The sequence below is a fragment of the Pleuronectes platessa genome, chromosome 11 (assembly GCF_947347685.1).
Source record: "Pleuronectes platessa chromosome 11, fPlePla1.1, whole genome shotgun sequence".
NCBI classification, from domain to species: Eukaryota; Metazoa; Chordata; class Actinopteri; order Pleuronectiformes; family Pleuronectidae; genus Pleuronectes; species Pleuronectes platessa.
The window spans coordinates 17,009,012-17,034,300 of record NC_070636.1 but is presented as its reverse complement, the minus strand read 5'-3'; the positions used below and the strand labels follow the sequence as shown (position 1 = coordinate 17,034,300).

General features: G+C 43.6%; 2 protein-coding genes across 3 annotated transcripts; one reads left to right on the top strand and one right to left on the bottom strand.

The window, feature by feature from the left end:
• The first annotated feature begins 537 nt into the window (after positions 1–537).
• Positions 538–3,050, top strand: LOC128451435 (transmembrane protein 179-like). Its single transcript, XM_053435266.1, has 4 exons — positions 538–839; positions 1,246–1,383; positions 2,705–2,783; positions 2,877–3,050. Exons 1-4 carry the CDS (start codon positions 538–540, stop codon positions 3,048–3,050), a joined length of 693 nt encoding a protein of 230 aa, XP_053291241.1.
• A 924-nt stretch (positions 3,051–3,974) lies between these two features.
• On the bottom strand, positions 3,975–19,444 carry c11h14orf180 (chromosome 11 C14orf180 homolog). 2 transcript variants are annotated; one of them, XM_053434752.1, is made up of 9 exons: positions 18,954–19,443; positions 18,231–18,261; positions 13,468–13,554; positions 12,107–12,227; positions 10,379–10,409; positions 10,169–10,277; positions 7,245–7,408; positions 7,010–7,142; positions 3,975–5,782 (listed from the first exon to the last, which is right to left on the bottom strand). In XM_053434752.1, the coding sequence occupies exons 1-9, from the start codon at positions 19,104–19,106 to the stop codon at positions 5,577–5,579; spliced, it is 1,035 nt and encodes a 344-aa protein (XP_053290727.1). In that variant the 5' UTR covers positions 19,107–19,443; the 3' UTR covers positions 3,975–5,576. The 2 variants fall into 2 exon arrangements, with proteins under 2 accessions (XP_053290727.1, XP_053290726.1); XM_053434751.1 differs by lacking the exon at positions 3,975–5,782 and having other exon boundaries at positions 5,791–7,142; positions 18,954–19,444.
• Between the last annotated feature and the right edge of the window lie 5,845 nt (positions 19,445–25,289).

Sequence of the window (25,289 nt, the reverse complement as noted above, 5' to 3'; positions counted from 1 at the left end):
CAGGCTTGGAGTATGTTGTGATTCGGCGAATAGAACTGAATTAAATAATAATTCCATGATAATAATTATATGAGTTTTGGGGCAATATATATAAAAATATGTGCAGTACATATGTACAATATGATACATGTACAATAATTGCATTAAACTGAACATGGAGAAGCAGTGTTCAGTTTTTATGCTGGAACTAGGTCTCATGCATCATATGAATCTAAGAATTTTTGGTTTGCAACCCCATATTCCTCACACTGCACTGCTACTCTACTCTTTTATTTCTTATGTATTTTTTATTTTCTTTTTACTCCTTGGCACGATGACTTCTTTTATAATTCATGTGCAGCACTTTGAACGTCTCTGCTGTTGAACTGTGCTGCATGAATGAACTTGTCTATCAGAGGATGAGCTGGAGCCTGAAGGCCATATGCTGCTCATTAGTCTCCTCCGCGCATCTCCGCCTCTACTGCGCATGCGCACTTCCTCCAGGACGCAGCAGCGACACAGGGAGTCCATCCACAGAGAACACACAGAGGGGTCAAAATGGCCCTCGACAATCTCATCTTCGCCCAGTGCATCCTCTATTTCCTAGCCTTCGTGTTCGGCTTCATCGCCGTGGTGCCTCTGTCGGAGAACACGGAGGACTTCGGCGGGAGGTGCCTGCTGTTCACGCGGGGGATGTGGCAGAACGAGAACATCACGGTGTCCAAGCAGCGCTTCATCGTGGAGGAGTGGGGACCCGAGTCCTCCTGCAGCTTCATCACCTTCGTCGGGATCGCGTCCCTCATCCTGTCCGCGGTGCAGGCGTGGAGGCTGCTCTTCTTCCTGTGCAAAGGACACGACGAGTGAGTCCCACCTCTCTCACGTCCGCTCCATCACGGGGCTCCATGTCATGACAGGTCCAATGCTAATGTGCCTTTTCTGTGCGTCTCTCTACGCATTTGTGTGCGCACTATTCTAAGTATTATACAGTGCATGTGCTGCATTACAGGCTGTGAAAGAACCAGAGAGAAAACCCTTTAAAAAAAATGACCAGTCATAGTCCTCCTGATGTGTAAAGATGGAGGGATCCCTCACGTGCTGCCATGACAAAATCTAAATCACATCATGTGGTGTTTGGTGACATCAGCACAAAATCCTGCTGTTTGATAGTCCTGACTGTGTTTCAGGTTTACCTGCATGTTACAGAGAATGATGGTTTCAGTGCTGCAGCCGAAATGAGACAGTGTTGCTTCCCTCCTTTGCTCGCAGCTCCCTCTTCAACGCCTTCCTCAACCTGCTGATCAGCTCCCTGGTGGTGTTCACAGTCTTCCTGTCCAGCACCATCGTCAGCGTGGGCTTCAACCTGTGGTGCGACTCCATCACTGAGGGGGGGACCATGCCCAGCAGGTGAGAGAGCAGCACTCCAACCTTTACACTGCATTTCATCACCAGGGGGGCGGGACGAAATATCGATATGTCAAAATCAGTGGCGATTTTAGCTGGAAATTTCTGGTGGGGCAATTTTGTATGACGTCATGTCACCGTCACAAAAATAGAGATAGCTTATTATTATAAGCAGTAGGCCTATAGACCAGTAAAATATACTATGGGCTGCATTTTGAGTGCCAGCAGGGAGCAGAAATCCTATTTCATATACATTCTACATGCTTTAGCGCTCAGCGAGACAGAAAGATGTTGCCTATAATACAGCATTAAAGTAAAATGATTGCAACAAAGTAAAACGATTAGACAGACACATAGCTTCACGTCAACGTCAACATCAATACTCTGAATAAAGAGCTTAAGGAGACGTAATGCTACTTTAAACAGCTGCTCTTAAAATGCAGATGTGACTGTAAATACTCACGTTTCTGTTGATCACAGTAAATCTGTTTCTCCAGAGTAATAATCTGTGTAACGTAGTCAAGTCAAATGGGTTGGTGAGTGAAACAACTTTACATACCATTAGATATCTTACGTGGTGGAGCTTACTCTCCAAACACACTCATCCTCATCAACTCTAACGCTTCTACCCGCTGGGTGGACCGGATCATCACTACTAACACAATGCTAAACTTGACTTACCACAGAAACGGGAGCACAGACGTCTTTAGCTTCTCTGTCAGGAGAACAATCCGTACATCAAACCGTATTATTCATCCGATATGTGAGTGAAACCTTTCCACAGTCTCAGGTCGTGTTAGCCTGTTAGCTCAGGTGAAGCCGAGCAGGCAACAGGGTGGGAGCTGGAGTCGCGTTTCGCATTAGTCGAGTCGAGTTGCTAGGCAGATTTCGTGGACGATGCCACTGGTCAAAATATCGTCATTATACGATAATCGATATTCTCGTGCCAAATATAGATATTTAGTTTTATATTTATAGATATATAGTTGGACTTTTGTGAGTGTATGGTTATTCAACATTGGAATGATGGCACATTGTAAAAAGCTACAGTTTGTTTATTAAAGATTAAAAAAGTACTAAGATAAATGATAATCTGTGTAACTGATACCAATCACATAAATCCGTGCACTTCACCTCTTTAGGGACATTTTCTATTCCTCTTCAGTTTGACATATTGTGATGTATCGTTAGGTGATTGTCTGGAAATATATGGGTTATTGCAGAATCGCTGTTGTGTTATCGTGGGCCATGTATTTTGCATTGTGTCGTAATCCTTTGGTTTCTACTGTGCTGTGGTTCTCATTGTGCATCTCTTGTCTTTTAGCTGCGAGGACCTGCAGGACACGGATCTAGAACTTGGCCTGAACAACTCTGCTTTTTATGACCAGTTTGCTATAGCTCAGGTAGTTTACCTTTTAATATAAAGCTTCATCCAGACAATGCAGCAAAAAAGCCTGAAACTCTCATGGGGTATTTATGACTTCTCTCTCTTTCAGTTTGGCCTGTGGGCTGCCTGGCTCACCTGGCTGGCCATCGCAGTGATGGCGTTCCTCAAGGTTTATCACAACTACAGACAAGAGGACCTGCTGGACAGCCTGATCCACGAGAAGGACTTGCTGCTCGGCCGCTCCGCGCGCCACAGCTCCGTCCTCAAGACCGGCATGATCTAGAAAAAAAAAAGCAAGAGGATGTGCAGACACACACATTGTCATTCACACCCAATGTATCGTCCTCCACCTGCCACAAGAAACACTGATGTTTCCCTGTGTAGACAATCAAAATCTATTGGCTTGTGCTTCCATTGACCAGTGGTTTGAATGAAACCGCTGGTTTTAGCTTTGTTCTGCAGAGATGATAGATTCCCCCTCAGAAATCGACCAGTGTTTGCTAATCCTCAGAGTGTCCTGCTTCATTCTACCACTGTGTACACACACAATTAGAGCCTTTGATAGTATTAAAACCAATCCAGTGGAAATTATACCCACTTTTTCTCAACTCATGACTTTCCATTTAGCAGCAAAGTATTATTGATTTCAGACGGATCGGCCGATCGATCAAGTTCTTCAGAAACTTCTGCATGGACATAATGCATGGCGATTTTATAGGGTGGTTTTTAGATGTGAAGAGATATCCTCTTGTTTTATACGCCAAATACACATGTTCCATGGTAGGATGAAGTGAGAAGTCTTTGCATGCTGCAGCAAAGTCCAATGATGTTTGCTTTAGAGTTACATAAGGGTCTTTATATAAAAACGACAAATTATAGTTCAGGACCGTCGTGTCTCAGGCAGCAGGTTCCTAAAAAATGCTTAAAGCAAGTTAGGTGAGATTTAAAAAAAGAGATCCGATCTTATGCCAAATTGTAACTCATGCTTGTCCCTTATACTTTAAAGGCTACATACCAATATGCAGCTTTATTGTGAATAGATGCACAACTGTACCTGCATGCATCTTTCCCCCTGTTCCATATCACGCGTCACACACGTTACAGTCCCTTCAGCTCCTTCAGGGGAGAGGCTCGGGGTTTCAGTGCATGTGCGCGAGAGCGGCTTCATCTTCCTCAGAGGTTACAGTGAAGAAAGCATCTGCTTGACTTTTATAGGCAATGACAGTTTTATTCAAAACAATTGAAATCATAAAAACAGTGGGAACTGAGAAAACCCTCCAGAAAAGGCACTTCTTTCAAAGTGTAACCGTGAAAGTTTGGACAGTGGTGAAATGCAGCCTCTAAGCTTAATGTGCACATACAGGACATGAGTTCACTGGGTATTGTTTTTATTGCTAAGGACAGTTTAGTTTTGACAGTACAGACTTGAGATCAGTTCTTTCTTCTCCACAGGCGGTGTTTGCCTCATGCTGCTCTGACATTCAAATGTGAGATCTTACATATCCAACACTTTCCCTCTGAGTTCCCTGAAACCTGTTATATACATGTGTATATAATATATATATATATAAAGAAAAATGTTATACCGGAAACTATTTGACGTGTGTTATTGCTCGTAATGCGAGGTGTGTTGGATGTGCATCACTGTGCCCTATAATCCAGTCGTGTGGTGATCTGGCTGTTTAAAATACTTGATTTCATCAACAATACTTCACCATTAGATTCTATTATGTTTCTGTTTGACCCGAAAAAGTAATGGATTTAGATTCAAGAGTGAATCCTTGTTTTTTTCTTGTACAAGTTTTCATCAAACCCAGATCCATCCATACACTTGTCCGAAGCTTGATGAGGATTTGACATCATGATCGAAACCTTCATTTTGTTGTTTTCTTTTTAAATAGAAATGTAACAGGTAAAAAAAAGGTAAAGTTAGAAAAAAATTCTAAATAACCGAACGCTGGATATTTGCGTAGATGCAGATATACAGTATAGAAGAATAAATAACATTTAGGGTGAAGAATTTTTGTTGGATTCGAGCAGTTATAAAGAGAAGCCTGGTCACAAGCATTAGCATTCATTCTGTCAGAGTATATTCTCTTGGATGATAAGATAATATTGTGCTTCCGTAGTGGAAGGAGGAACCAGCCGACGTTCACCCACACAGACAATATAAAGTCTGTAAAGAAAGAGGTGTTTGTCACCTGTTAGTCATTCAACCTGTGAAGTGATGCAGCCCTGTGTTGTCTTGCCTACGGATCATTGTCGAACAGTCTGCGCCTCCGTTCTCCTCCTCCTCCTCCTCCTCATGTGCGCCAGGCCAATTAAAGCTGTTTCCAAACACCTCTAACATTCATTTATGTGCAAATACAAGGCAGAATACTGTGATAGTCCTTAGTACACTGAGCCATACATAATCATTCACTTCTGTGTCATATCTGATACACACAAATCATGTACCGTAACAAAATAAATATTTTGCATTCCATGGAGACATTCACCCACATACAATGTGACATGAGCTGAAGAATCACTTGTCTGGTGATTTAGTGTTATATGTGAGCATCAACATTGCAGATGAACGTCCTTACAACTTAAATAAGGATATAATACGTATATACATAAAGACATGGAAGCTACATATTTCTGGGGTCATAGGTTTTTCCCTTTTTCATGGTGAGCGTGGTTGGACCCCGCAGACGGAGCCGTTCCAAACGGCTGAGGTGTTTTTCTTCAAAGGTAAAAAGGAAACGACGAGGGCTCTGAAAAAAATTAAAGAAGGCTCCATGTCTCCACCTGTGGTCAGTCTCAGTCACTGCATGGTAAGCCATATCCAGCAGCCCCACACCAGCTGCTTCATATGCAGCAGGTAGACAGCCAGCGCGGCCTCCAGCTCCTCGCACACTCGCTGTGGGCGTCGGCGGTCTGTGCAGTACATGGCCACACCCAGGAATGACATCAGGAGGAAGAGGCAGGTGAAGAGGGCGAGGTGGGGGCGGGACCGCGTCGTCTCATAGGCTGCGTATGGAGAAACAGATTTTCACGGTTATGATTGGTCAATGAGGACTGGAACAATCACATGCTGGAAGAGGCCGGTTTGTGATTTAATGGGACTGCACGTTTAGAGTGTAGAGGAGAACAACTGTGCTTTTTGTGTCCCACACACATTATAAAGTGGGTTATGATAACCTCCAGTTGGCATGGCAGTGGAAGAAGTGAATCAGTAGGCACATTTAACCCACAATTAGAGCCTCACAACTGAACTAAATCAATTTCCTCGCTGCCTGATTAACTCGGGTATTAAAAAGTGCACTGTTGTTTTAATTCCCTCATGCGAATGCACACAGTGGCTCTGAACACTTGCAGATACACTTACCACCTAAACAGTCGCAGCAAGGGATGTCTGCGGAGCCGACAGAAAACAGGCCAGTCAGTCAACAAGAGGCGACCTCTGTGGTGTACAGCAGCTACAGACCAGCTGCTGGGCCCTCACACACTCCACTATCTCTCTGCAGCAGACTTCATGGGGCCTCATTTGCATGCATAATTAATCGGGAAGAGTAAATCACTTGTTTCAACGTCTCTCGGCTTTACAATATTTTTTAAATAGTGCAGAATCCCCCGGGGGGGGAGAGTTTACGATGCAACGCAGGGATGTTTTGATGCTTTTTAGTTCTCTGTGCCTCGTCCCTGCTAAGTGGATATACAACACTGGTACACGTGGGTTGAGGGCCCTACATAAAATGGGATGGCAATAATTTTCACAGAGAATTAATTAAAATTGCCTTCATCGTGTTGCCATGTCAGTGAATTCTCTTTTACGTGTCCCTGTAAATGTAGAGCTGCAGAAAATCCATCCATCATCTATACCTCTAATTAGAGGGTCGCAGGGGGAGCCGGAGCCAATCCCAGCTGAGATCGGGTGAGAGGCGGGGTTCACCCTGAACAGGTCGCAAGTATCACAACATACAGTGACAAACCAGTCACAGTCACAGTCACACCTATGGTGGATGTTAAGTTCCCAGTTAACCTAACCCCACTTTGCATGTCTCTGGACTGTGGGAGGAAGCTTGAGAAAACACACGTCGGATTCAGACAGCAAACAACGGTATGTACAACGTGGATTATATTCAGTCACTGGACCAGTTTGGCTGAAGTGCTGCAGCTGCTGAGGGCAGTGTAACTTCTCTGGCTGTACAAACACGTGTGACAGACTCTGAGCAAACTGTAACTTAATGTTCTCACCATGTACCGTGGTCTCTGGCTCTCGGAATCGAACCCTCCGCTCGCCTTTCCGCCGATGGTTCAGTTCCGCGTCTGACCCATAGTTGGGGCTTGGCCTCTTTAGAATGGAGGTGGGGACTTTGCCATTGGCTATCTATATTAGATACAGGTCAGGAAAAGAAATACTCATCACATGCTCCAGAGACACAGTTAAGGGGCAGCAACACACACAGAGAAAGAAGCCTGCAGTCTCTACCTTAGGTTTCGGTGTGTCCTCCGGGTGGTGGCGGCTGTCCTTCCTGTGTCGGACCTCTGAGTGTTTCTCCCGGTGGGAGTGAGGAACACAGTTGACGGTGTCTCTGATGGACTCTGCAGCAGCGAAGCGTTTGGACAGCGCAGACACACACTGACCCAGGGAGTCTAGAAGAAGAACCATGACCACACGGTACATGAGCGTTCATCTAGCGCTGCTTCACACTGGAGTTTACAAGCACCGAGGCGAAGTTAAATATTCAAAGTTAAACATGCAAATGTGACGCAGAGAGGAGACACCAGTGTTGACTCTGCTGGCTCCAGGTGGAACTCGGTTTAAGTTACAAACACTGATACGAGGACAGTCAAAGAAACTCTTTTATCCTCAGTATCTTTGCACTAAAAGCTGTAGATATTCACCTGATTTACATATTGTATTGATCTCATCGCACATTTCACAATACAGTGACACCCAGTATTTAATAAAGGAAAAGACTCAGCCCTGTTCCTGCTTCATTTCTATTGTCTAAAAGTTTCTCCTCTCTCCAACTGAATGTGAATGTGTTGTTATCTGTCTGAATGATCAATGATTTAATCAGTTGATTTGTTTTGAATCATTTACAACCACAGTGGCCTGAGAGACTTGTTGATTAAAAGACTTGAACAGTTCGAGTATCTTTTTTTAATTTGGCTTGAGAATTGCTTTACAATCTGTCTAATGATAAATCAGGAACTTCTACATGTAAGATGAACATGTTCCTTTAAGAAGATTTGGATGATATGGAAACTTGATACAGATGATTAAGAAAATAAATATGCAACACAAAAATCTACTCAAAGGCATAACAAACTCGTGTGAGTGCCCATTTACCAAAATTAAAAAAGACAACTAAATCACACTGCCACTTTTTCAGATGGTCAAACAATACAAAGTGAATAAGGTGAAGTCAAACTTATTCCATAAATTATCGTATGAAAATTATTAAGGGACGATGGAGAAAAATGATGGAGGTTGATGTGTTTATTCTTTTTGTTGACGGAGTAAGAATCTTTTTAAACATTTTCTTGTAGTCTATAGTTTTGGAATAGAGCTGCTCCTTGTGCCTGGTGGTTTATTGCTTCATTTCTTATGAGGACTTTGGCAGATTCTGTGAAAGTCTAAAAATGGTAAACAACTTTGAATTTAGGAATTGACTATCCACTTTAATGAATGCAATCTGTAAGTATTTCAGTTTAAACATTAAAAAAATAACGTCTGAAGAGAGTATGAAGAAAATTTTTGATGTTATGTCAAAGGATTGTGTTGCACAAGTATTAACTGATGTTTGCATTCTAACCAGCTAGCCGGCACTTGTCTTGTAAAACCAGTTTGTAAATCAAAAGGGAGTAGTGAGTCACTGAAGTGCTCAGGGCGCCCGAAGTCCAGCATGAGAGGACAAGATCAGAACATGTATTGAGGCCATCCTGCTTTCCTCCAACCACGTCTTCACACCCACTGGTGTGAAAATGGCGTCAGCGTCAGTCTAACAATAACTGAAGTTAACAACCAGCTACATAATTCGATTGCAATGTTAACCTATGAGGGAAACATTATTTCCTAATCCATGCAGGTTTGTCAACATGCCAACAGTTGCCCTGTGCGGAGGCTGCTTGTGATTGGCCAGTAAACAAGTCCCCCAGAAATAAGTGTGGCGCCCTGTCATGCACACCCTGAGTGGCACGCACACAGAGATGATGGCCCACAGGGAAGGCACGTGGGGAGGACAGACCAAAGACTGCAATGCCTGGTTACACCTGTACTTTGTGATTAAAAGCTGCCCTGTTGCCTCTGCCTGTCTCAATGATGGTGTTAACATTTTTAAACGTCCACATTAAATTTTAATGGACTTCCTTTTCTAAAAAGGTGAACCATGATGTTCAGCTGCTAAAATAGGTACTTACTTTCTAAATATTACAGTCTAACTGCAGCTGATTGAGTCTAATTCAAACACAAATTGTTTGGCAGCAGACGGAGGCTGACTGACTCAGTGAGAGGAATCTGGGTAAAACCGCTGTAAACACGTCTCAGTCGAAGCCTCTCACTGTGGGTCAAAGAGGATTCCTCTGTGTACAATACAGAGTAAAAGGTCACGAGAAGTGTGCACGTGTGGACTGATCTGCGGCAACAACCATAACCGCTCTCTGACCCCCCCCCCACACATGTTTCAGAGAGTGTGAGGTGAAAAAACGAGGAAAAGCAGTAAATCTGTGTCTGCAGTTGTCTTTTATGCAGCCGGTTGTGTTCAGCTCCACCGACTCAAAACGCTGACTCAACAACAAGAACGGTTTCTTCCCACTGCTGTGTTTTTCATTTTTTTGTATTTTACAGCAGTGTTCACAAAGATGCAGAGAAAGTTCAGAGTCACTGTTGCCCTCTCATAATGCAAGCCAAGCAAACACACGTACTGTACAACTGCACCGCGCCCTCAAACTGTCACACTTCTTTTTGTTGCTCCGCACAAAAAACACTCGTGTCCCCAATAACTGCCAGTGTTTATTAATTTAACACTGTAATGGGTGGACATGGTTTAGAGGCGAACGGAACTAACCTGCGTGCTCACTCTGCTGGGAGCTCGCTGAAGCAGAAACGCTCTCCACTTGTGTGAAACAGGTCACGTTAATGGTCTTGACATTAACATCACTGTACTCGTATTGTCATGCCTCACGAGACAGGAAGCGTCCCTCTCCCCCTTCATGTGTCAGCCCGAGCGTTAGCGGCGTTAAATGGCAGGGAGAGGCGTCCTCTGCTATTATTTTCTGAGTCATGCACCCGTGTTTGTTTTGCACTGTCTATTAGTCTGGCTGCGGTCGTCATCCTCATGTCGCAACATCACTTCAGAATGATAGTGGTGTTTGCTGTTCCACCCTCTGTCCCCACTGAGTGTTTACCTGAATATTCATTCTTGCCAATCTCAGCATAGACGGTGGCCATAAGCTCCAGGCTCCTGGCTGTGATTGGGTGATCATTACCGAAGGCCCTCTGGTGGATCTTTGTAGCCTGAAAGACGCAGAGACGTGGGGATTTCCAGTTTATATTTGAGCAGCAGAAAACGTTTAATTTTTTTCGAAAGTCCGAAGAGGGTGATGAAGCGTACGTACCTTACCGCTGTATTCCAGAGCGAGGTGAGGTCTGAAAGGAAAACAATAGAAGATAGCACCATTAAACAAATGCACTACCGCTTCTTCTTCTGTGGAGCTGGAGTAAAATCATGTGCCGTCTTTAAAAGATGGATGACTCTGGATAATCAGATGGATTCTATCTGCACATTCTTCTTCCATCGGAAAACATAAATACTGTAAATATTTTTGGTAAGTAAGTTGATTAATGATTGTTTTGAATGCAGCAGCATGACGAATCTCAACATGTGTGTGCTGTGAATGGACACAGACAGCAGGGCTCCAGGCCCCCGGCACCTTACGGAGGAAGTTGAACTGTTTATTTCTGCCAGCACCGGCTGCCCCTGTGTTCTGTCCAGGGTGAATAACAGAAGGCATGGGGCTCACAGGTTGGTTTACCAACTCGTGCCCTTCCACCACTCCTCAACTTAGTGCTAAACTAGGTTACCATGATGTGGCTCATTGGGAGTTTGCCAGCTGTTCTGCTCATATCTGCCCCGGAGAGCCAGCCAAGGACATTCACCCTCACGCCCTCACACGTGCCTGTTGATGTAGAGCAAGCTCTGTTTAGTGGGACAGATGTCAGCTTCGCTGTTCCAAACCCACACTTCCCTTTCAATTAGTAATGGCCAGGTGTCAGTTTGCGCTGCTTTAGGTCTTTCTCAGGGGACATCTGATCAGGAAAGACAGAAAAGCCCTTCGCCAGCCTAAACCACTTCCTGCGACATGGCTGAAAGTTTCAGGAAGTATCCTACAGTATCCTGTCAGCTGGAAATAAAAACCAGGGCTGAAGATTATGGTGGAGGGAGTGAGGGCTTTACGACCATTACCCTAGTTTGTATTTTCTTTCCTCACTGGGTACATTTCTAAAATCTACACGAAGAAATCAAAGAGCAGAATCGTATTTCAAACCATCTCATCTACGTTTAATTACTGCATGCTCCATGCATTAGTGAAGCCCTCCGCAGAGCAAACCAACCGCCCCCTGTCACCCCCTCTGGCAATCAGGTTAAATGACCTATTCTCAACAATGACAACAGAGGCACAGAAAATGGGCGCATGCTACAGCCTAACAAAGTACCCCTGCAACAGGAGACAGCAGATCCTGTTAAGGTGTTCCTCCTGTAACACTCACGTAGAGTGCGGTGTCTCTTTTCTCTACATCCACAGGGAAATTCAACTCGGGCTAAAAAGACTTGGAGCTGGAGTTTATCTAGTTCAGAAAATTTTCACTCCAGAAAGACAAATGTGTGGATGTACAAGTCTGTAACCAAAATGTCCCATCTGTGACAGGCCAAGTGCATCGTTGACTTGTACTCTTGAAAAGTTAACAAACCAAATATATACATAATCTTTTTTAAACTGTCTTGTAATTTAAATTATGGTGAATGGTCTTTCTTTAAAATATTTCTTTAAAATAAATAACTTTTAGTATCATACGAGTTTTTATCTGTCGTTACACAATGAGCTGCTGCTTACGTAATAAAACTGATAACAGCCAATATACTGTTTGCTTAGTTACACCTGAATTTGCAATGTATTCACTTCTGCTCTGTGAAATGCCGAAGGGTCTAAAGTAGATAAGAGACGTATGCATATTGTATTTTAAACGTATGTAAAATTGGCAACATGTAATTTCAAATGTACCTACAGAAGAACACCCCATTAAGCAGTACAGCAGAAGCTACAGCAGGACACAGTTTTACCTACTGTTTGCTCATGATGCAGAGCTGAGCCAGCCGCTCGAGGTGCTGAGCATGGGAGGCCTGCTCCGACAGCTCCTCTGGGGTCGTCCATCCTGCAGAGCCCAGCGTAGCCTCCTCCTGAGGCCCTGTTATGCACACACAGGGCATGGAAACACAATCAATAACCACTCAAGTCTTCCTATCTAGCCTTGGCTCCTCACTATTATTTCCTCTCTGCTGCTGCACAGAGTTTGAAAAATAAAGCCTGAGTATGTGGCAAAGCCTGTCGGTGCACTGCTGCAGACTTGAAGCCTGAGCAGCAGAGTGGAGCCGACTGAGGACGGGAGCTGAGAGAGCAAAGATAAGGGCAGGAGAGAGCAGATAAGTGAGTCAAACAACACACTCGCCACGCCCACTGGAACACTGAGACACACACATGCATGCACATGGTGGCACACCACAAACATACAGTCTGTACTGGACACACCAAGCACAATGACGGAGGAAATGAGTTTGGTTTGTACTTCATGCAAACAGGGAATGCAAATAAATCATGGGAAACGGCAAAGCCTTTTGTTTGCAATACAAGAACCACAGAATGACAATCACAACAGCTGTCAGTGGGGACACACAGGAGGAGGATGCATTTGAAAATACACTGGGGGAGAGAAAGGAAGCTTGTAAAGTGCAGCTTCAGTGCCAGCTCTGCCCCTGGAGGAGTCCAGCATTCAATCTGAGTGAGTGCTGAATTAGGGGCCTCAGTATTCTATGGCGACACATGGCTCCTAATGAGATAGTGTAAAGTGTGATTTTTCTTCTACAACGCCCGTCCCCGTCCTCCGCTGTGCCCACGCTACGCTGCACTGCTGCCTCAGCAGCAGACACAGAGGAAGAGGCAGACGGATGGAGCGGCGGCAGTAGCAGGTGATGAATGAGCGGCCTTGCGGTGAATGCTCAGTTAAAGCTCCACCAGGTTCATCGTACACAAAGATGGAACTGGATGAAATGGGAATTCATTTCATATCCGCTTAATAAGTTCATCAGAATAGATTTGGGAGGACACACAGAAAAACAACGGGTGCGTTATTTGCTGGTTAGTTTGTAGTAGCAGGTTAAAAGTGAATCTGGGAAGCTGCCGAATATAAACATTTAAAAAACATCCTGAACATTTTCCTTGCTACAAACCAGTCAAAGGAATATTATACGAAAATATCAATAATCCATTTATTATAATAATTTCCTCATGATTTCCTATAATTTCTTCAAATTAAAGGAAATAAACATGCACCCTAAAAGAAGATGATTAATCTGAAGCTGAACAATATACCTACACACTAATAATCCCAAAGGTATATTCATCAGTATTATAATGTCAGAAGTACTTGCCTGTGCTCCCATGAAGAGCTGTGAGCTCGATCAGTGCCACCTCATAGAACATTTTCTCAGCCTGGATGAACTGGAGGGCCTTCCCATCTGTTTATATGGGTGAAGGATGGGTCTCGGTTGTCAATGGGATTAGTCAGTTGTTGATGTTAAAAACAGCCTCGTTGGCCAACTCCAACACTGCCCGTTTTTTTGTTTTTGTTTCCATCCCTCTGGAGGAGGACCCCTCTGGGGGCGAGCAAAGAGCACAGTAACCCAGATTGTTGATGTTATCTGCTGTTTTTGTCACTTTTTGTTTGCTGAAACTTACAATACATTTGTAACTGATTACATGTGGTATCTCATATCACACAGTCTTTTTGATGCCTGGTTCTGTCTTTTGTTATTCATGTTCTGTCCAGCCTTACTCGGATTTATCTCAATACCAGGTTCTTTTTTTTGTTTCCATTAAAAGACTCTATTTAAAGCCATCTAAAATTAGAGCCTGTTCACTATGTCAGAAGCATTTCGCTCACGTTGTTTCTGTGCCGTGGTAAAATGACACCTTTGATGCTTGTCAGGTGAATTTAAAGACCAATGGACGGGGGAATGCTTAAAATAAACACAGCCCTGCCGAAGTAAATGTCCTACTTAACACCAGAGCTCTCATCTGTAAAGCAACATTCATTCCATTCGAGGAACTTTACTTTGGATGACCATACTTGCCAATTACACTTCAATATATTTACAATATTAAACTGAGGTTGTGAAGATGGATAGTATTTTTCCACTCTCAGAGAACAGTTGGGCTTGGAGATGAAAAACACAGCAGCTGGTTTCCTTCACTGTGTCACCAGGAGAATAATGTCAGCGCTCCACACTACTGAAGACCAGACACCCGTCAAGGAAACCGAGACACTGCTCAAATTAAAGCTGTACACACAACGTGGTCCCTAAAGGAAAAGACAGTTTTCATACAGTAATATTTAAGATAGAACAACATTTAATCAGAATGGCTCAGTAGAGTGCACATACCTCTGCCAAAGCCTAACCGTCTCCTTTAATTTAATCAAGCTACATCAAATATCCCATTTATATCAATTCCCTAAATGTGCCTCTTTTTTATAGAGGGCAATGAATTATTCCCGGGAACATGGTGACAATGTTGAAAACCACACAACGTTAAAGAAAGTAAAAACATATGTCCTTGGTCCAGATCCGCACCAAATTCAACGAGTTCTTCCCTTGCCCTTACTTCATCCTTCCACCAAGGTTCATGGAAATATCTTAAATTGTTTTTGTGTTTACTTGCTTGCAATGAAACCAACAAACCAAGGGACATAGGGGAAACCATTAGCTCCTTGGTGGAGGTAATAATGTGAATGGTGGGTCGACACCAGAAAAGATGGTGGATGCTGAGGGATGGATGTTGAAAGTAGATGTACATGTGAATAATTCAGTGTACAGTACATTAAGAGATGTCAGAGCAGCCCATCATGAAAACCCAGCGTTTTCGATAACACAAACCTCCCTGGGATTTACATCATAATTGCGCACAATAGCCCAAATGTGTCACTGATGTGTTCAATGAATCCTGAGATAAATTAAAGGATGATTGGGGTCGCAGCTCCTGGGAGTCACCTGCCGGCCCCGAAATAAGATGAGTATGAGTGTGGGCCTATGGGAGCGAGGATTAGGAACAGTCTTCATCAAAGGTCAGAGCACTTCTTTTGCCGGCTATTCTTAGCCTGGCTGGATCACAACAATGCCACAACAGGAACCTAACACAACCCTCTCCAGGGACCGTGCTGCCCTCACATACACACAAATATACACATAATCAACCAGCAGGGAACTGTAATCGGACTGCACTTCAAACCTTCACAGGGACTCACACAGGCACCTTCAGAATGCACATCTGATCTGCTGTATAACCTCATGGAGTTCACTGTCTCTTCTCTATTTCATCAACTCCACCATGAGGTCTTTTTTTCATCTGCATGTGTTTGTTGGTTATTTTTGTGTTTGGAAGCAGGATTACACAAAAATAACTGAATGGATGATGGTTGGTGGAAGGACGGGACACATTCCAAGAAGATCATGGATCTTGATGAGAAATTTACACACGCTAAGGGGACACATCTATGAGTGTGTGCAACTGCTTCAGATCCAAATAAAAATCCAGCTCTAGCGAATTTCAAATATGGGTCCTTAGTGGAAGTACGCACTCTACTAGATTGATCTGTCTTCAATTATTAAAGGTTCAGTGTGTAGAATTTTGTGATATTTAGTGGTGAAGCCTCAGCTAAATACCCCTCACCTCGACCTCCCCTCGAAAAGATGAGAACCTGTGGTATCGTTCAGTTGTCATAAAAACTCAAAAGGTGTTTAGTTTGTCCAGTTTGGAAGATTGTAAAAAACATAGCGGCCTCCGTAGAGAGGAGGTAATGACGTAAATATAAAGGGCCTCTTATAGTTTAGAGAAAACAAAAATTTGTACAGTTTAGATGAAACACACTAGTGAAAGTTTCACTAGGAGTATTTCATATTCCATCTCTGCCAATAGATTCTTTTCCCCTAAATCTTACACACTGGACCTTTAATGTGAGAAAACTATATATATATAAATATATATATATATATATATATATGTTCTTATGACACTCTACTAGTTTCCAAAATGAATATCGACTTAAACGTAGTAAATGTGAAGGCTATTATCGGATATTCTGATTTATTTGAGTCTGAAGTCAGATTTACCAGGTCAGTAAACATCTATCAGTAAACACTCAAAAGAGATTTTGGCTTTGGACAGAGGTCACTTGTGCACAAGCTGCCCGCTCTGATAACAGCACATCAAACCTTGAGCGGTCACGGTCACTATCAACTGCAACTATTTGTCTGGATCGAAGCCAGTGGAACACGATGAAATCAGATTCTCTGAATAGGATGATTCAGTTTTGTTTACTGGTCGTGGCGTTGGTCAGACTCAGAGACGACATGTGAGGAGACACTGCAGAGAGAGCTGTTGTAAACATTCTTGTGAAAAAGCAAAGTTCCCACATCCTGCTTCCAGTTTGAGCATGACCTTCCTCTCTGAGGGACCGTCTCAAAGATCACAACATGACTGCCTAAAATAAGTGAAGGAAATATTTTATGGGAAAGGTCCAAATCTTTCAACACAACACAACAGTATCAATGTATACTATCAATCCGCAAGGATCTTATTTGTATATATTATTATCTTGTTTGTTGTCTGATTACATATTTTTCATGTCTTTATTGCTTTTAAATTTATTACAAACTTTTTGTGTGTTTGATTGCATTGAAGCTTGTTGGATGATGAGGTATGGGTCAGGGGAGATGTTTAATTTGGGTTCAATTAATTTTCCCCTTTCTTTAACAGTGCGAGGACATTTGGGTCTTTTCCCAATTTTTTGTGAATTTCTTAAGAAATAATGCACAGATCTTTATAGGACAAAAACAGTAGATGCACATGTAGAGGGCTGGTATCTATGAAAATAATTTGTGCAGATCTTGATAATGCAAAAAAATTGATTTAAGTAATTTTAGAGTAGTGATTTTTATTCAGTTACTCAATGGTAACATATATTTATTATTAAGAGTTATGTTGGCTGTGATTAACATGGGTTTTGTCTTTAACAGTTTGAAAAAAGTTCTATCTTCATGGTATTTGTATCTGATGCAATAAATATAAATGCATTATGGTGATACAGTCACCATCAGCCTTAGCAGAGGTATGCGATCTCCGAGTGCCCCTTCATCTGTATTTGTTTGTTAGTTAGCAGTATTACGCAAAAACTACTGAATTTATTTCCTTAAAAATGACATAAACCAGGCCGATCTAGGAATTATTTTCCATGTTCTTTGACACGACGAGACAGAGCGTTAGCCTTGGCGGAGCTACACGCTCTACTGAGTGCCATCCTAGTATAAATATTTCCTTTTTGCTCCTGAAATATCCAGCAGTTTAAGATGTGGCTGTAATCGAGTACACTACAAGTAAAGAGCATAACCTGGTAACTGTATCATACATAAAAAAACAACATGACCCTATTACTATTGATGATGTGATGTAATATTGGACTGTATGTCAAAAGATTTAACCCCGTCATGGTAGACGACTATCTTAAGTAGCCACCCTATCATTCTGGGACTCTGACGGCTACTGGTGGAGCTCAGCTCAGCAAATTGACCTATTTTGGAAAATGGACAGTGAGGGGGGGAGGGAGGGAAGGGCCTCGCCGAGGTAGATAACATGAGCTGGCAAGTTAAGTGTTGGGACTGTCTCAGTGACGGGGGAGAGGAGCCGTGGAGGTAATCTATCCTGAAACCTAACGCCTCTCTATTACCTCTATGCTTTAGTTTATAGAGGCAGTGAATTGTCGATGCACGGGCTAGTCAGTCCAGATACAGGTTAATTAGTGCTCTCCCACTCTGTTGAGAGGAGATAAGAGCCTACAAATCCTCTTAAGAGACAGACACAGCCTGAGCGACACACAAAACGTGCAGCACTCTGGGACAAACGTGTTATTATGAACTTGCCCAAAGACATTCACTCATCCCTCCCGGTTTACACAGCCTCCCATAAAGGCTCGACATCCTTCATTGTGCTGGAATTCACTGCAGCCGCCTCCCATCACAATCCTCTGCACATTCACCTCTCAGAAATAGAATGCTGGTTTTATAGTTAGCCGCTTGCTAACGCTTACCAGACGGTGAAAGCAAAAGTGTCGGATGTGCGACGGCGAGCGGAGAAAGGATACAATTCTTTTCAGTGATGAAGAGCTCTGCAATCTGTGAAGCACAGAAAAACAAGGCATGGATAAGTATTAAATCATTCATTTCAAACAAGATTCCTGTATCTCTGTGTGTGTGTGTGTGTGTGTGTGTGTGTGTGTGTATGGATGATGTCATGGGCTGTCATAACAAGTAATTCAGCCGTCCTCACAGCACCGTCGCTGTAGTCGACATCATACCAGGCATTCCACAGCTCTGGAGTAAAGGCCGTGTTTTGACATCAGAGACGTTCCTTCACTAAACATAAAGAAAATTGCAGCCCTGTCTTTGTGGGGTGAGCCTCGTAAAGTAGCTCTGTGTAGCCTGTGGTGCCAAAACACTAACGTCCCAGACCTCAGAAATAACAAAACATAGCCCCCCCACACACACACACTGGAAGAGACAGTATGAAACACCTCATTTAGCAGCATGCAGTGTCCTACTGAGGCGGATATTATCGTCTGTGTCAACACTGGCACACATGATGCACTGTGCTGTCAGATTTGACAAGGTTGACTGCATCCTGTTTATGATTCCCCCGAAGGAAAAGTGATGCAGATGTGTGTAAACAGCTGTACAAACACGAGACGGCACGTTTTATGGACGGATGTAGTGAACGTGTGTAAGACAAAGGAAGGTAGTGAGGTAGATACAGGTTGTGTGTGTGTGTGTGTGTGTGTGTGTGTGCACCCAGTCCTGATGTGGCTCACCTGGTGAAGGCAGTTGGGCAGAGAGGTGAAGGTCTGCACATGGCTCAGTCCCAGCAGGCAGCTGAGGAAGCAGTGGAGGGCGGCCTGGTACTCCCCCTGCTGCTGGAGCTGCTGTCCCAGCTCGAACAGGCCCTCCCTCCCCCTGTTCAGCATCCCCAGTCCCAGCCGGAGCCAGCACTGCCTCCCATCAGAGCTCCAGCGGCTGAGGACGAACACTGCTCTTTACGCCAGTCCACTGAAGGCACCACAGGTAGAAAGACACAGCCACACACCAAGTGAGAGGTGGAGAGAAAAAAAAGGCATCGACACAGACAACACAAAGGCTGCTGGAGGATCAGTGAGCTGCTTTCTCTCAGTCACGTCTGAGCACAGTAAGTCAAGGACAGGTGGTCAGGAGCCGGCTGAGGGAGCTCCAGCGACTCACACAGAAAAGATCCATTCCCCTCCCTCCTCCCAGGCTGCACCAGGAAAGGAGGACAGAGGAAGTCGGAGAGTATTTGCTGTTTGAGTGGCAGAGCTCTGCACCAATCCCTGCCTTGCTCACACACAGTAGCTCCGCCAGAGTGTGTGTAGCACATTGTTTCTCTCTCCAATCCTACAGCAGGGAAAAATGCAAGGATTGTTTGTTTTGATGATGAAGAGCAAACAGTGTGCACATGATCTGTATTCTATAGATAAATGCAATTTGCAGTCAAATTCAAATTTCATCCAGTGTTTAGCCCAAATGTCCTTGCTGCTGTGCCTTCACCGAGCTCTGCATCATGTACTCTGCATCTACAGACTGTGAGGAAATCATTTCAAGTCCTGCTGCCCCATGATTTATAAATGAGGAGTGCACGAGATGTGTGCACCAGCATCCAAACCGCGGTGAATGCTGCGTGAGCATGTTTTACATCACCACACAGGAACCGGGCTTTTGTAAATTGCCTTAAAAAGCAAACTGGTGAGCTGATGCATACACATGGTCATTACGATACACTATCCAAACAAGGACAACAAATATTTATCCGCGAGGAGTGCCCTCTCTGAATGTTTGCTCACTTCCCTTCACACTCTGCGTATCAACCTTAATGTGAGGCCGATCTGTGCCTGGGGAGAGGGCGAGGGAGCCCAGGAGGAGAGATGTGGCCCCGGCACCGATGATCTAGAGGTTCACGAATGCCTCCCGACTTTGAGAGCAGCACCCCTCCCCACCCTCGCTCCATTTGGACACGAGCGTGGCGGCTGGGGGGAAATTAATGGGGGGGGGGGGACACAAAGCAAACGGGCAGAGTCAGTCTCCATTACTGTCCGTCGCACCCAGCTAAGCAAAATGGGATTTTAATGGCTGTGAACGCCAGTGAATGTCTGAGGGGGATCAGAGTATTAAACTGGCACTGGCAGGTCAGACTCGGGGAGCTGTGGACGGTGCTCGTTCTGGACTAACAGCATCCAGAGCAGCCATGGGACTTGATTATGTTGACGCAGGCCCCATTAGCGCCTCCATCCACACTAGCAGGGTCACCCACAAGTGATTGTGCTCACTGCGGCGTCGACAGCATCGGAACGCAGAGACAGAGCTTCTGATGTGATGGCGATGAAGGGACACTGCAGGCCGATCGTCGGGAAGTGTAAAAAGACTGGGCTCAGTTTCCTCATTACAGGCCAGTCAGGCGGATCAGACACACGTCAGCTGTGAGGAGACACACTCTATGTTGTCGTCTTCATGTTAACAACATCCGACAACAGCCACGCAGCAAAGGGAAACCCACTCGAGCAGGACCGCAACTGTTTCACGCTGAAGAAAGTGTTAACCGTATAATGTGGCATAATATGATATCTGATGTGTTGACAGTTTGACAATATGTAATATCATATAATCACTGTGCTTGCCATGTTTGCTTATGATAGGGAGTAAGTAACATGGATAAGCCTTATTGCTCTTGGCTGCTGTGAAGGTTTTTTTTTTAGGGGTTTATTTGACAGGACAGAGTGTGAAAGGGGGACGGAGAGAGAACAGGGGTGACGTGCGGCAAAAGGCAACAGGCCAGAATCAAACCCACTAGAAAAGTTCACCTCCAGCTTGTAATAGGAATTGTTAGTAATTGGGGCATTGTAACAGGGCAGAAATACAGAGGGAGTCTAAAGAACACAAGAAATAGACGAGTCTGTAAAAAAATGCAGACGGACTCTGTAAAAAAAATAAAAAATACAGAAGGAGTCTGTAGAATTGACAAATGATACAGGTCTATAAAAAAAGCATGTATCTGCTTCACTTTCAGGGCCCTGTCCGATTGTTTATTCTACCTCACTGTGATCATTAACTGGGGCACGTGAACAAAACTGAGCCATCATGAATGTTCTAAAAAGTAGTAGTAACCTGTGCTTCTACTTGGACAAGTCAAAATGTCTGCTGGGAATTTCACATGTGGCTGCAGCCGCACATATCAGAGGCTGAACAAGCGTTCGGTCGTGGGGAAGATTTGCATTTTACCAGCGCCCATCTGGTTTCCAACATCCTGATAAACATTTACAGCCTGATTTATAGATGATTGACTTATTTGACTTGCTGGCATCACACGGATGTCAATCCTTTGCTCACATCCTGCTCCCAGCACCTTTTTTTTGGAAATGTGCCGACAGTCACTTTGACAAAGATACTGACTGATGTCCGCCGCTCTACACGGCAAGAATGGAAATCTACCTGTAGTTGGAATATTGATCGCCTGTCACCTGGAGTCGGTAGACAAATACATCACAATGATCAGTAAACACTGTCCACTGCAGCCGTTCCCAGGGAATCCAATAGAGTAGACTAATGTAAATGAATGGCGAGCGGCTCCTGCAACAGAATGCTAAGCAGAATGAAGCAGCCTCTCCCGCAGATATAAATCTAACACCAGCTGCTTATTGCAGTGCAGTAAACCTCAATATATTCAATTAGTGTGAATGCTTTGTGTAATCCATATTAACAGTGTTCTGCATATTGAGCTGCATAATAAACCCATGTGAAATAATTGCATCTAACAAATGAAGTAACCTCAAAATTTTCTGATTAAAATCAAAACATGGCCTTTTTTTTAAAAATTCCGAGATCACCACATCTCCACCTCAGAGTCTGTGGATATTTGCACATTGCACTCCTCGACTTATACGATACAGGTTATAGATCTTAGATGATTCAGTGGGCCATTTGTTAGAATAATGCATTTTTGCACTGTCCAGCAGTTCTGCAGAGGAACATTGCCTCTCCTGTGTCCTCTTGTCATTTCACGACACTGCGCAGGGCCCTAAATCAGCATATACTATTTATGTTTCCTGCATTGTGCACATACAGCCACTCAATGCAGTTTTGCTGCAGCCTAGAGGCTCTGGTACGGAATATTTGACTCCGTGTGAGTGACAGTGGCTATATGTCCCTCGATGCAGAACGCTAGCTCCAAGGATGTGAGGAGAAAATCAAGTATTCTGTGTTGGTATAAAGCACCAGAGTGATCCTGGCCTGCAGGGCTGCAGCAACATTTATTGATGTAGAAGTTTGTGGAAAACACAACATGCACCGTTACAGACATGAAAGCGTAACTCATTGTTAAATCATCCATATTGTGTGTGTGTGTGTGTGTGTGTGTGTGTGTATTCTGGAAGTTGGAAGCCGGCGTCTTGGCCAACAGTTAAAAAGCCGTCCACTCTCCGGCAGGTGCAGCTGCATCCCCGGAAGATTCAAGCTCTGGCAGGTTTATAAGCCTGGACCTCACACCCCCAGCCACTGAGAGGCACTTTATGACCTCCATGTAATCAGCAGTAAATGCTGCCGCCATCTGTCTCTTTTTACTCAATTATCTGACCCACTGACTTTTACTGAACACTGTGCAGGTAAACACAGCAATGCAAGTCTCCCAGCTCAGACCGGGACACATCTATACATCACCTCACACTCTTTTATTATTTGCTCCTGCTCCCATCCCTTTCTGAAGTAAATGCTGTCCTTCAGTATTGAACAACAGAACCCCCCCAAAAAAACTCACTTATCAGCCACCATTTTGCACAATTAAAGGCGTGGAGGCTTTATTACATCAACCCTGTTTCATTGTCACATAGAGTGAACACTACAAACTCAGCAGTATTGAGCCACAGCTGTTTAAAGTTCAAATCTATTCATGAAGAATTGTTGATTATAGAGAATGTCTTACCTACTGCTGAGCTATCTTTTTCTCCACTCTGGCACCCCCTAATGGACAATACATGGAAGTTAAATACTCTCAGACGCTTGTTTCAACTTAGAGTCCATATTTCCACTAAGGCCCAACAGTTCTTTTATGATACGAATTGAATTCCCACCAAAACCCTTTCTTGGCCAAAACCACATACTCAACCGAATTTCGTGGGAATCCGTCCTGTAGGTTTTGCAAAACTCTGTTTACAAACAAGACAGAGGTGAAAACATAACTTCCTTGGCGGAGGTAATAAACCAATGTTAAACCAAACACAGCAATGTTTTGTGAATGTTAACCGTAAATGTCTTTTTACAAATAATTCAAATGAGTCATTAGTGGTGAAATATGATTTTTATGTAACTAAAAATAGAGGCATCAACTCTAAGTTTCAGAAAAAGAACAATCCCTTTATTCCGACTCGAGTGATTCATGCTGATATGACTGGTTTTTCAACAACCTGTTAAGAATCAGCCTGAATTGAAAGGGGTTCATAAATCTGAGTAAATCGGGTAAAACTCACCTGAGAGAAATAATCAATGCTATAAATCGGTGAAGGTCCATGTGTCTCGCGGCCTTTGTCGCTCATTCTGAGAACACAGGGCTGACTGTGGGAAAAACAGAGTCCGGCTTTGTTTTTCTCTGCGTGGGCAGTTCGTTAATACACAACATTATGTGTTAGAATTCAGAATTCACCTCCAACCGTTGAATTCTCCTGATTATTATAAACTGTAAGTCACCTGTGACAGCCACTCACATGTAACTGCTGGCTATTTCAGATTGTCACCCACTCCCACACACTGTCTGATACTCCCTGGTAAAAAGGTGCCGTCTGAAAAGCCCTTTTTTCCTTTTCTTCTCCGCTCTAATCCTGCTTTTGTCCCAAGCCTCATGAGCCATGATGGCAGAGCCTAAGATAGCGGAGAGGGACACTCATCACTGGTTATTCGTTCCAATATCGTGATATCCCATCGTGATGCTCACAGTCGCAGGATATCATGAACACAACACTTGACGCACACAGGATCTTCACCAGCAAACACCCGGTGCATATTTTGTTTGCCATTTCTCCAGGGGGAGGGGAGATAATGAGAAAACCAATGAGAAAAATCATATTAAATCATATGAAAAGGATCCCCGATTAAGTGGGTAATAAAACAAATAAATGGTGGAATGCAAACTTATGAATAATTATGCATTGAAGCAATAGCTCCAGCGAAAAGTGTGTCTACTAAACAGAATTTGATAGCTGTGGAATTTGTATCTGATGTTCAGTTACATTTTCTGGATACAAAGGTTTTGTCCACACAGCATGAACTCACATGGGGTTGCCTTGCCAACTGGAGTCAGTCCATTCAAGTGTCATTCTCGTTGTGAAATATAGGTCAGTGGGTTAATGTCTGAGAGCAATTCAAAACAGGCTGCACGCCACCTGTCAATAAAGGAGCCTCGCTGGCCGTCATCTCATGCGTGCTCTACGTGCAGGTGAGGGCCGCTCCATCAAGACGGCTGCGTTCAGAGGGTTTCTAGTGATTCCTCCAGTATGAGCGGAGGACAAACAGTGGTTTAGCTTCAGAGCACTTCACTGACTCAATTTAAATCTGAAGCGAGAAGAAACAACAGAGAGTGAATAGAGACATGAAGCGTTTCCAGTTTCCTCCACTAGGAGTCTGAACTGAGCCACAAATAACCACTCCAGTTACAAGAGGGCAGGACACTGCATTAAGATGAGGACTGAGGAGTATGATTTTGTTCATAACATCCACTCATGCTATAATAAGTTCAGTGTGAGAAAATTGAAGCATATCTACCAAATCCCAAATAATTAGATTTATTGCTTGTATATTATTTTAAGTCAGTTTCAAAGGGAATATCATATTCATGATATTCATATAGATAAATTTGTATCATAAAATACTTGAATGTTGTGTTAGTCCTTCATTTAGCTCTGAGCACAGCCTCAGAGCTCTGTAACATATCTGTTCTTCACCCTTGTTGAGGGTTAAAGACAGTGGTTGTCTCATCTTGCACAGATCGCTTAGCTCTGCAGGCAAATTGTGATTTGTGAATATGGGCTTTACAAATATGATTGAATTGACTGATTGTTTATAAATATGGAAAAGGCATCTCCATTTCTTCCCAACAT

Coding starts and splice junctions, on each gene's coding strand:
- c11h14orf180 (XM_053434751.1), bottom strand. CDS start 19,106: ATGCTGAACAGGGGGAGGGAGGGCCTGTTCGAGCTGGGACAGCAGCTC. Junction 13,555..18,230: donor CTTCATCACTGAAAAGAATT/GTATCCTTTCTC, acceptor CCATATAAACAG/ATGGGAAGGCCCTCCAGTTC. Junction 10,278..10,378: donor CTCTGGAATACAGCGGTAAG/GTACGTACGCTT, acceptor TGCGTCTTTCAG/GCTACAAAGATCCACCAGAG.
- LOC128451435 (XM_053435266.1), top strand. CDS start 538: ATGGCCCTCGACAATCTCATCTTCGCCCAGTGCATCCTCTATTTCCTA. Junction 840..1,245: donor CTGTGCAAAGGACACGACGA/GTGAGTCCCACC, acceptor CTTTGCTCGCAG/CTCCCTCTTCAACGCCTTCC. Junction 2,784..2,876: donor ACCAGTTTGCTATAGCTCAG/GTAGTTTACCTT, acceptor TCTCTCTTTCAG/TTTGGCCTGTGGGCTGCCTG.